This window comes from Macaca nemestrina, chromosome 14 (assembly GCF_043159975.1).
Source record: "Macaca nemestrina isolate mMacNem1 chromosome 14, mMacNem.hap1, whole genome shotgun sequence".
NCBI lineage: Eukaryota > Metazoa > Chordata > Mammalia > Primates > Cercopithecidae > Macaca > Macaca nemestrina.
In genome coordinates, this window is record NC_092138.1 from 79,764,282 (window position 1) to 79,776,681 (window position 12,400).

At 44.8% G+C, this 12,400-nt stretch overlaps 1 protein-coding gene across 3 annotated transcripts in view; it reads right to left on the reverse strand.

The window, feature by feature from the left end:
* The window catches only part of LOC105481050 (ferric chelate reductase 1 like), a 37,515-nt gene extending 25,896 nt beyond the window's left edge, over positions 1 to 11,619 (reverse strand). The window contains exon 1 of one of the 3 annotated variants that reach the window (XM_011740299.3): positions 11,297 to 11,613. In XM_011740299.3, coding sequence (XP_011738601.2) covers positions 11,297 to 11,534 — 238 coding nt within the window. In that variant the 5' untranslated portion in view covers positions 11,535 to 11,613. Of the gene's footprint in view, positions 1 to 11,296 lie in introns of all 3 variants that reach the window. The other 2 variants (XM_071078122.1, XM_071078123.1) reach the window with 2 other exon arrangements.
* Positions 11,620 to 12,400: the final 781 nt, after the last annotated feature.

The window sequence follows — 12,400 nt, forward strand, 5'->3', positions numbered from 1 at the left end:
CAGAACTCAGGATTCCAGGTAATACTCTAGCCTCTGCATCAGGGGCTGGAACACTAGAGAGTCTGGGGTAGATGCAGAGAGAGTTCATCTATCTTACTCGTCAAATTTCTCCTTTTTAATTTCATATGTAGTTTATGTGTATTTTCACCCTTTCCCTTGATTAGTCATGCCAGAAATTTGTGTATCTTATGAGAGTTTTCAAACAGTCCACATTCAGTTGGGGTCATCACTCTCATTTTCACATGTGTTTTCCATTTCATTTATTCCCACCCAGATCTGTTATTTCCTTCCTTTTCATTTCCATTTTGAATTAAATGCTTAGCTTACTTTTTTGTTGTTGTTTGTTTTGAGATGGAGTCTCACTCTGTTACCCAGGCTGGAGTGCAGCAGCGTGATCTCGGCTCACTACAACCTTTGCCTCCCAGGTTCAAGCAATTCTCCTGCCTCAGCCTCCTGAGGAGCTGAGAATACAGGCACCCACCACCATGCCTGGCTAATTTTTTTGTGTTTTAGTGGAGACAGGGTTTCACGGTGTTAGCCAGGATGGTCTCGATCTCCTGACCGCGTGATCCACCCGCCTAGGCCTCCCAAAGTGCTGGGATTACAGGTGTGAGCCACTGCACCCAACCTTTTATTATTATTATTAATTAATTATTATTATTATTATTTTTTGAGACAGGGTCTTGCTCTGTCACCCAGGCTGGAGTGCACTGGCGCAATGACGGCTCACTGCAATATCCGCCTCCTGGGCTCAGGTGATCCTCCTACCTCACCCTTCCAAGTTGCTGGGACCACAAGCATGAGCCACCACACCCAGCTAATTTTTTAAATTTTTTGTAGAGACAGGGTTTTGCCATGTTGCTCAGGCTGGTCTCAAACTCTCGGGCTCAAGCGATCCGCCCCTCTCAGCCTTCCAAAGTGCTGAGATTACAGTTGTAAGTCACCACACCAAGCCTCTAATCTTTCTTATTTTCTGATAAATGTATTCAAAACTATAAATTTCCCTCTAAGCTCTCTTTTAGATTCACACCAGATATTTTGACATGCAATGCTTAGATGGTCATTATATGCATATATCTTTTCTTTATGATTTTCTCCTTAACATATAGGTTAATATTGTTGTTTTTACTTACAGACATAGGTGATTTTTCCCCTTATACTTTTGTTAATTTCAAATTTTACGGCATTGGAATCAGAAGACATCTGTATGATGTAAACTGTAATTTGTTGACTTTCTTATATTCTGGTATATGGCTGATGTTAGTGGATTTATGTGCTCAAAAAGAGTATGATTTTGTATTTGTGGATTTTACATATCTATTTAATTGAACTTATCATTCATATAATTGAAATTATATGATATATATCTATATATCTATTATATGATATATATCTATATCTTTTATTTTTATTTTTTGGAGACAGGGCCTCACTGTGTCACCCAGGCTAGAGTGCAGTGGCACAGTCATGGCTCATTGCAGCCTCAAATTCCTGGACTCAAGCCATCCTCTTGCCTCAGCACCCCAAGCAGCTGGGCCATAGGCAGGTGCCACCATGCCTGGCTAATTTTTTTTGTTTTGTATAGAGAATATGTTGTCCAGGCTGGTCTCAAACTCCTAGTCTCAAAGCTATCCTCCCGCCTTGGTCTCCCTATATCTTTCATTTTAAAACTTTGTTTGATTTTTCAATACCAAGGGTGGTATGTCCAATTACAAATGTCAGTTTATATTTTGCTCTACACTATTTCCATCAGTTATTGCTTTTATGTGGACACGATACTGTTACAGGTAAACATCCCTGATTGGTTTCTTCTATCGGCATATGACATAATTTGCTCCTTATGTTTTATCTTCTATATTTTGTCCGATGTTACTGTCATCTTGGTTTTCTTATGGTTCATCTTTGCCTAAAATATCATTTTCCATTCCTTCAGAAATATTTTGTATAGTATTTATGCATTTATGTATGTGATCAAAACTCTTCTGTAATGTTCCTTTCTCATTGTGTACTTGTCTGGTTTTGCTAATAAAGTTATGTTATCCTCATAAAACAAGCTGGAAACTATTCCTTCTTTGAGTGTCCCTTGAAATAATGTGTTTAAGATTAGCATCAGCTGTCACTTGAGTGTCTGGTAGAACTGAGCCTGGAGTTTTCTTGGTTGGAAGATGTTTTTAACTGATTCAATTTCTTTGATGGGTAAAAAATTATTTGGCTTTTCTAATTTTTCTTGAGTCAGTTTTTGGTAAGTTGCATTTTTTTCTAGGAATTTGTCCATTTAAATTTTCAAGTGTATTGGCATAAAGCTGTTCGCTGTATTTCTTATTAGCTTATCTGCTTTCACTTTTAGCGAGCTATAATTCACATACCGTAAAATTCACCTTTTTCAAGTATACAGATCGGTGTTTTTTAATGTATTCATAAGGTTATGCAACCATCACCACTATCTAATTCACAAATTAGATGATTCCAAGAAGAATCCCTGTACCTGTTAGCAGTCACTCCCAATTCCCCCTCCTCTCAGTTCCTGGCAACCATGAATCTACTTTCTACCTCTATGGGTTTGCTTATTCTGGACATTTTATATCAATGGAATCATACAGCATGTGGCCTTTTGTGTCTGGCTTCCTTCACTTAGCATAATATTTTCAAGGTTCATGGCAGCATGTATCAGAACTTCATTCCTTTTTCTGGCTAAATAATATTCCATTGTATGGATCAACCACATACACGTGTACATCCATTCATCAGTTTGATAGGCATTTGGGTTGTTTCCATTTTTTGGCTATTATGAATAGTGCTGCTATGGACAAGTTTTTGTGTGAACATATGTTTCCAGTTCCCTTGGAGTAGAACTGCTGCATCATATGGTAATTCTGTGTTTAACTTTTTGAGAAACTGCCAACCTATTTTCCAAAGTAGCTGTACCATTTCACATCCTTACCAACAATGTATGAGAGGTCCAATTTCTTCACATCCTTGCCAGGACTTGTTATTTTCCTTTAAAAAAATATCATGGCCAGGCGCGGTGGCTCAAGCCTGTAATCCCAGCACTTTGGGAGGCCGAGACGGGCGGATCACGAGGTCAGGAGATCGAGACCATCCTGGCTAACACGGTGAAACCCCATCTCTACTAAGAAATACAAAAAAATAGCCGGGCGAGGTGGTGGGCGCCTGTAGTCCCAGCTACTCGGGAGGCTGAGGCCGGAGAATGGCGTGAACCCGGGAGGCGGAGCTTGCAGTGAGCTGAGATCCGGCCACTGCACTCCAGCCTGGGCTACAGAGCGAGACTCCGTCTCAAAAAAAAAAAAAAAAAAAAAAAAAAAAAAAAAATCACCATCCTAGTGGGTGTGAAGTCGTATCTCATTATGATTTGGATTTGCATTTCCTTAACAGTCAATGATGTTGGGCATCTTTTCATGCGCTTGTTGGCAATTTGTATGTCTTCTTTGGAAAAATGTCTTTTTAAAGCTTTTTTCTATTTTTAAATTGGATTATCCTTTTATTAAGTTGTAATAATCACAATTAGCTTTTAAATCTCTGCTATGTCTGAGGTTCTCCCTTTGTCATTCTTATTTTTTTCTTGATTAATTTTGCCAGATGGTTAACTTTATATGTCAATTTGGCTGGCCAAAGTGCCCAGATATGTGGTTTAAAGAACCTGAATATTTCTTTAAGGGTGTTTTAGGAGTGGATGAACATTTAAGTGGGTGGGCCAGGTGCGATGGCTCATGCCTATAATCCCAGCACTTTGGCCAAGGCGGGTGGATCACGAGGTCAGGGGTTCAAGACCAGCCTGACCAACATGGTGAAACCCTGTCTCTACTAAAAATACAAAAATTAGCCAGGTGTGGTGGGACCCACCTGTAATCCCAGCTACTCAGGAAGCTGAGGCAGGAGAATCGCTTGAACCCAAGAGGAGTAGGTTGCAGTGAGCCAAGATCGCACCATTGTACTCCAGCCTGGGTGACAGAGCGAGACTCCGGCTCAACAACAACAACAACCAAAAAAAAAAAAAATTTAAGTAGGTGGACTCTGAGCAAAGTAGATTGCCCTCCATAACACAAGTTGGCCTCATCCAATCAGTCAAAGACCTGAAGAGAACAAAAAGAGTGACCTCCACCAAGCAATGTAGCAGCAGATGGCCTCCGGACTTGACTTGCAAACATCAGCTCATCTCTGGGTCTCCAGCCTGCCAACCAATCTTGCAGATTGTGGAACCTGGTAGCCTCCATAATCATGTGAACCAATTCCTTAAGATAAATCTGTCTACATAGATACATATCCTATTGGTTTTGTTTCTCTGGAAAACCCTGATTATACACTTATCTGTCTTATTAAGTTTTCAAAGAACCACTTTTGGCTTTGTGGATCCCCTTTACTGAATATTTGGTTTCTATTTCATTAATCCTGCTATATCTTTATTATTTCGTTATTTGTTTCCTTCTACTATCTTCAGATTTATTCCCTTCTTTCTCTCACTTCACAGTTTTTGGTCTTTCTTCTTTTCTTCTATCAGTTTAAATCCAACAGCCAACTGCCTCCAGGGGTTTCTCCCTGGATATTCCACAAGCAAATCAATTCCAGATGAGTTCCTCCACCTCCCAAAAGCTCTTGCTCCTATGTTTCTTATCTTAGTGGATAATCCCACTAGCCACCTACAGTCTCGCAATCCTGAAGCCTCAGTCCTAAGTTTCTCCCTTTCCCCAACCTGGCACATTTACTCAGTCATCACTTCCTGTTATTCCTTTTATTTATTTTGAGACAGGGTCTCACTCTCTCACCCAGACTGGAGTACAGTGGTGTGAACATGGCTCACGGTAGCCTCAATCTCCTGGGCTCAAGTGATCCTCCTGCCTCAGCCTCCCATGTAGCTGGGACCACAGGTATGTGCCACCATGTCCAGTTAACTTTTTTATCTTTTTGTAGTGGTATCTCTTTGTTGCCCAAGGCTGATCGCAAACTCTGAGGCTCCTCTCGAAGTGTTGGGATTACAGGCATGGACCACTGCACTTGACCACTTCTTTTTATTCCTACCTCAGAAACCAGAGCCTGACTTTTGTCTGTAGCTCTACCTCTTATCTGGTTCTCTGGCTTCTCTCTCACTCCTTCCGCCCTGCCGCCATCTTTTTGAAAAAGAAATCTTTTTTTTTTTTTTTTTTTTTGAGACAGTCTTGCTCTGTCGCCCAGGCTGGAGTGCCATGGCACGATCTTGGCTCATCACAACCTCTGCCTCCCAGGTTCAAGTGATTCTCCTGGCTCAGCCTCCTGAGTAGCTGGGATTACAGGCACCTGCCATCATGCCCAGCTAATTTTTGTATTTTTATAGATACAGGTTTCACCATGTTGGCCAGGTTGGTCTTGAACTCCTGACCTCAGGTGATCCGCCTGCCTCGGCTTTCCAAAGTGCTGGAATTACAGGCCACCTCACCCGGCCTGAAGCAGAAATCTAATGCTGTCATCCCACTGCTCCTCATAGTACTCCTCAACATTCCATCTCCCCTACACCTACCTGTCCTCCTTAGTCTTGAGACATATGTGTTGAACAACCCAGACACAGCCAGCTTTTCCCTCTTCCCTTCGCTCTGTCCATTCCCCCATTTTTCATCACTTAAATTGTTTTGGCTTGTTCCTTTCTCTCCATTTTCCATTTTGATGCTATTTTTTTCCCTCTAAAATAAAAACCTGAATGAGACTAAATAATATTGGCTTGGGGCTTTTCTAAAAAAGGGTGTATCAATTCTTCTCCTTCCATTTCTTTCCTTCTTCTGACATGGACTCTATAAGCTCTTTCAGTAACTTCTGTTTTGGAGAACAATTTGAGCCATTTTTTTTTCTCTCCCTCCTTTCCTCTCTATTATTTTATACTCCCTTCATTTATTCCTGAACCATGAGAGGTACTTATTTTCTTGGTTGATTTTTTAGGTTCTTAATCTGGCTTTGTGGTTTCCATTCTTGTCTAATTCAAGAAACTATCTTTTCCTTTTTTGCAATCCCTTGAGCCTGTTTTGCCATACTCTACTGAGTGGTTAATGGCTTCTGGTTTGCTATTTATTGCTTCTAATTAACTGCTTGGCTCACAGCCTTTAGGTATTAATTTAGTACTCGATTCCTTGAAGTTTAAGTTTTAATTGTCTGGCCACACCATTCAGTTTCATCCGAGAACTATTGCATCAGCCTCTTTCTGGATGGCCTCAATTTTTGTTCCTTCTCTTTTCAGGGTCGTATTATGAAGTAAAAATATCAAGGGGTTTTATAAGGTGTAAAGTTCCACACAGAAGTGAATTCAGTCTTCATGGTGGCACTCCACTGCTTAGGAAACTGTAGGCCCTAACTGTCTACCATATCAGTTCCGAACCCACCCTCTCAAGTTCACTCACAAAAATACCTAATTCTAGACTGGACGTGGTGGCTCACGCATGTAATCCCAGCACTTTGGGAGGCCAAGGCAGGCAGATCTCTTGAGGTCAGGAGTTCAAGATCAGCCTGGCCAACATGGTGAAAGCCTGTCTCTATTACAAATACAAAAATTAGCCAGGTGTGATGGCACATGCCTGTAATCCCAGCTACCTGGGAGACTAAGGGACGAGCATCATTTGAACCCAGGAGGTGGAGGTTGCAGTGAGCTGGGATCGCACTACTGCACTCCAGCCTGGACAACAGAGTGAGATTCTGTCTCAAAAACAAAAACAAAAAACCAATTCTACCTGTCCAATCCATGTCCTAGTGCAAGTCAACAGGGACCCTCCATTCCAGGTGGACAGGACACCTTAAACCACCTTGTCCATTAAGTCTATCAACAAATCCACAGAGTTCTCTCTACTTTCTAGCTGTGTGACTTTAGCCAAAATATTCAAACTTTCTGTGGGTCAGTTTCTTTATCTCTACAGTAGCAATAATAGTAGTATTTAATTCACAGTGTTGCTGTAAGGATTAAAATTAATATGGACAAAGTATCTTAAAGTGGTGCCTGCTGCATAGTAAGCACATATTAAAAGTTGCTCCAATTGGTATTATGATCAGGCTAGATTCATGAAGGATACAAAGATAAATTAGATGTAAATTGTTACCCTTAATGAACTTCCAGATTAGTAGAGTGGTAAGTAATATAACCACATACTGTCCATGGTAGATGGGGGAAGGATATAGGGAGACGATGAAACGTCTGCCCTTTGCCCCATGTTCTGTCATTTCTACCTCTCTAGCTCTTTCCCAAGAAAAACTGTGATCAGAACTCAATGGTCAGAAAATCCTTGATTGAGCCACATTTTACAAGTAGTCAGATGACTATGCCTTAAAGATAAGTGACCACAAATGACGTTCTGTCTTTTCCTTCTTAGGCAGGGTATGGCTCCAAGGGTCAGGCAGTTAACATCATCCATGTAGCTGGCTGGGTTAAGACTCAGGGTCTGCTTCTCAAACCTGGCCATCTTAGCAGCAGGGAGAAGCAAGCTTCATTTGTGACTTAACCCTTAGCCAACATCCAACTCAGTCTTGTTTGTTTGATTTTCCCCAAAGAACCCTCAGAAATGAGCATTTGCCCATAATCAAATGGTAATCTGTTCCACATTCTATCACTGCTCTGAATATGTAGATTCCGGGTTAAGAACCTCAAGGGAACGAAGTATGAGTGGTAGGATTCAAGCACTAAGACCGTACCTGAACTCCTGACCATAGAGAGCAAAGAGGGTCATGGCAGACTGTGTGCTGTGGAAGCATATCTTTGCCTAGTGGGAGGAGAAAATCAGGGAAGGCTTCCTGAAAGAGGTGGCATTTGAGCTGAGACTGTAAGGATGAGTAGTATACGCTTAGACAGTGGGACCCTCAAAGAATTCTGAACACTAGCACAGTTAAACCAAAACACAACTTAAATTTTTAAAAATGACCACATTAGGGGGTGATCTTTTTTTGAGACAGCAAATTAGCCAGCATCCCGCCTCTGGATTTGAGGGCCTTGGGCAATCTGGATACTGGGGAAATAGTCTCTAGGTAGGGTAGGTAATGATCAGTAAGCTCTCTCTCAGTTTCAGTGGAATTTCCATTCCCACCTCCATTACTCAAATTCCTTTTTTCTGATTTTTGTACTCAGTTTCATGGCTATTTGAGACATAAGAAGGGGGTACCCTGCACAGAGGGAACAAGTAGCCCAGTCACTAGAAATGGACAACCTCAAGTGTATTGATAGAATAAGTCAAAGGCATTCCTTGCACTTCTTCACTTGCCACATCCTCCAAGGTCAGTCAGGTTCCCTCCTTCCTTCTCCACTGAATCTATCCTAGGAGAGTTCCACCTATAACCTCTCATCTCCTGAATCCATCGATAATTTTGAGTCTTCATGCTATCAGGCCTCTCCTTGGTAGGAAACAGGCTCTTTTCCTTTGCCTTCTGGGACACCCCTCTCTCCTGGTTCTTCTTCCCTCTCTCTGACAACCCCTCCTCAGCCCCCGCTTTTAAGGCAATGTCACTGTTTATTTCTAGGCATCTTGGGAAAGTCTCTATTCAGGACCCACAGGGCTGAAGCCCAGGCCCAGGGTAATCTAGCAGAGGCACTGCCTCTGATAGGCCCACACCACTTACATCCCAACTAGCACCCACCAGATGGTGGTAGAATCTGTATGCAAAGAGGAAGTGAAACTGTCAGAGAGAAGAGGGTAGGAGAAGAACGGAGAGTAAAAGCTCAGGGTGAGGGAAGCGGAGATATGGTTATAAAAGGAAGTTGAGTCAGGGAGGAAATTTCAGATAAAGCAGTTGAATATTCATTCGGGGAACAGGTTGAATTTTTTTTTTTTTTTTTTTTTTTGAGACTGAGTCTCACTCTGTTGCCCAGGCTGGAGTCCAATGACACAATCTCAGCTCACTGCAACCTCCCCACCTCCTGGGTTCAAGTGATTTTCCTGCCTCAGCCTCCTGAGTAGCTGGAATTACAGGCATGCACCACCACGCCCGCCTGATTTTGTATTTTTAGTAGAGACGGGGTTTCACCATGTTGGCCAGGCTGGTCTCAAACTCCTGACCTCCTGATCCACCCACCTCAGCCTCCCAAAGTGCTGGGATTACAGGTGTGAACCACCGCGCCTGGCCTCATCACAGACTTTTGAGTGCAATGCCAACAGGTTAGAAGCAGGCTTCAGGAGGGTTAAACCAGTTTTATGTGCAGAATGGTGGGAGGGAGAAGCAGACACACTAGGGATTGGTACACACGTAGCAAAGCCCTGCTGCCTGCTGTGCAGTCACCTCATCTAAATGCCTTCCCTCTTCTGTGTCACTGAAGTCTTTCCTACTTCATAGCTTGACTCTATAAAGCTGTCCTTGATGGCTGTGGCCCACCTGATGTCCATGTTCATAAAACTTTCTGGACCATACAATGAACATATCATTCTCTCTGTAGAGAGACTCAAAGGACGTACAGAATCTGACCCTACCCTTCATTTGTTAGATGCATGAACCCAATCAGAATAGAAGCTCTCGCATACCACATTTCAGTCACCTGGCAGCACTAGGTTGTGTACAATGTAAAGATACACTAGATGCTTTCAGAAACAGATGGGCTTTGGGATATTTATTCTTTTCCAGAGTGACAGATTCTGCCACATGTCTCTCCAGCTAGAAGACTACATTTCTTAGCCTTCCTTGAAGCTAGGTCATTGTAACTATGTTTTTGCCAAAGGAATGTGAACAGCAGTAATGTGGGCAGCCAGCCTAAAAGGTAACTACTTGCTCTGAACTTCTTTTTTTCTTTCTCTCAATCTTGAACAAGGACATGCAAGCAACCTGGCTTCTACTGTACAGATGAGGACAAAGCCTCAGGGGGATGGTAGAGCAACAAGATGGAAAGAACCCGGGTCCCAGAATGACCTTGTGGAACAGAGTCCTCCCACCAGCCCCAGACCAACCAGACTTTTATCAGAGAGAAAAATAAACTACCTTATTTAAACCACTATACGTAAAAATCTCTAATTCAGCAGTTAAGCCTCTAGTTAATACATTTCCCCAAATCCATTCTCTCCATCTTCTTTAATACAATAATTCTTATTTTTGAACTGGGCATATTATGTCTCAGCTAATAGGCTGTACTTTCCATCCTCCTTTGTACCTATGTGCAACCACATTATTAAGTTGTGGCCAAAGAAGTATAAAAATTGTTATATGAAACTTCTGAGTAATCCCCTTATAAAGTAGTCAGTGACCTTCTTCCTGCTTCATTTTTCCCACTGTCTGGAATGTGAATATAATGGCTGTAGCTCAAGCAGTTATTTTGAACCATGAAGTTACACGCTAAGAACTGTGAAGAACCAGAAGGGCAGGATCCAGGGGCCCTGGTGACCAAGGAGCCTCCACACCAGTTCTGGATTACCTATTTCTCAGTTTCTTTCCATAGAGAGAAACTTTTATCTTGTTGAAGCTATTAATGTTTGCTTGTTGTATGCAGCTGAACTTAATCCTAACAACAGAGACATCCACTAACAGATATGAGCTTCTGCGACTCAACACTTCACACCCCAGCTTGATTGTTGGATATCCTTCTTAGCAGAAGAAAAGCAAAATCACTACTTCCCAAAGTTGCTAAAGTAAGAGGCCAGTTTCCGTTCCTTCTGACCACCATCCGCTTGGCTTTTGTGCTCACTGAAGCAGCTCTACAGGGAGGCCCTTGGCTGACAAACTCCCAGTCCGTGGGCCCAGCAGGCCACAACAATGGTGGCTCACACTAGGGGACCATAACATATGTGGCATCATAAAAGAAGAGGGATGGGAGTGGGGAGGCTGATGTGACCCAGCTCTGACGGGTCAGTAAGCAAGAACAGAACGCTACGAGGTGGGCGCTGGTCACTGCAAATTTAGGTCAATACAGACAGGGAGGAAATAAGGCAACCTCTCTCTCTAGGTTGTGGTTTTTCTGCTTCCCCACAATTGCTCTGGCCAGATGGCGGCCTCCTCCCCTATAACCCAACCCCAGGCGGCAAAGGTGGAAGCCAGATCTAAGAACTGGGGGAGCTTAGACTCAGCATCCACCCCTATCCACAGTCTTGCAGAACTTGGGTGATCCCTCCCTCTCCCAGCCTCACTCTCCCCATCTGTAAAGCGGGCGGCAGGCATCGACAGCTCTTTGGGCCTTTCCTCCAAGCCGGCGAAGGTCTGGGCACTGCGCTCCCCATCCTGGCCTCGCCTCTGCCAGAGCTGCCTCCACGGACATCTTTTCCGACCCCCTCCCCCTCCCTCTCCCCTGCTCCTCGTTCCCCCATCCTCGGTCCCCCACCCCGGGTCTCCCCTCCCGCAACCCCTCGCCCTCCCGCAGCCTCACCCTCCTCCGACAGGTAGCGCAGGTCGTAGAACTCCCCCGCAAAGGTGCCGTAGGAGGAGTCGTGGCGCTGCACCGCCTCGTCGGCGCCCGTGTCCCCCCGCGCGCGGCCCCGGGGTCCCCGGCCCCCCGGGCCCGCACCGTCGTCCGCTGGGCTGGCTGCGCAGGCGGCGGGTCCCGTCAGCAACAGCAGGAGCAGCGGCGTCCAGACCCTCGGGTGCTGCCGGAGCGGCCGCGCCATCGCTGCGCACAGATCCCGCAGCCAGGCCGCTCGGGCCGCAGCTGGGGCGCCGCGGGCGCGGGCCGGGACTGAGCCGCCGCCGAGGCCACCAGCACGCGCCCGCGCAGCCGCGGAGCCTCCCGCACCCCCGCCTCCCTGTCTCGGTCTGCGCATCCTCGCTCCAGCCCCGCAGCCTCCCTCTTCCTCTTGGAACCCCCTCCTCCCCCCACCGGACTCTCCTTCCTAGCAGCTTCCCTTCTCCTGTCCTTCTTTCCATTCTCCCCATCTCCCCGACTTCCCTCCACTCCGGCAGATTTGGCCCTTCTACCCCCTTGCTACTCGGGAGTGTGGTCCGCGGACCGGCAGCATCAGCATCACCTGGAAGCTTGTTAGCCTCACTATGGCCCCATTCCAGACCCATGAAGCTGGATGTTCATTTCACCAAAATTCCCAGGACATCCCAATTTATGAAACACTCCTCCAGAGAGTTTACCCTGGACACACCTGGTCAGGGCTGCCTCCTCAACCTTGTGCCGGCGCTTTTTGGCTTACATAAAGCACTTCCTAGACCTGTTATTTCTTGGATCATCACAGAAGGAACTTGAAATTCCAACACCCCCACTATAGAGCTAGGTAAACTGAGGTGTTTAGAGACAGAGAAAAAACTGGAACCCAGATCTCCAGACTGGATTCACCTGCTTCCTCTCCATGCTCTTGCGGTGTGTAAACAACAGAGGCTGGTGCCAGTAGGTAACCTGTCTCTCTTCAAAACTAGGCTTCTGGTTTACTCTATTTCCCTGCAGCAAGCACGCACAGGCCTTGGAAGGCCCATGTCTGAGGGCCATGCTGAATTGTTGATTTTTCTCAAATCCATTCCTGCTGCTTGC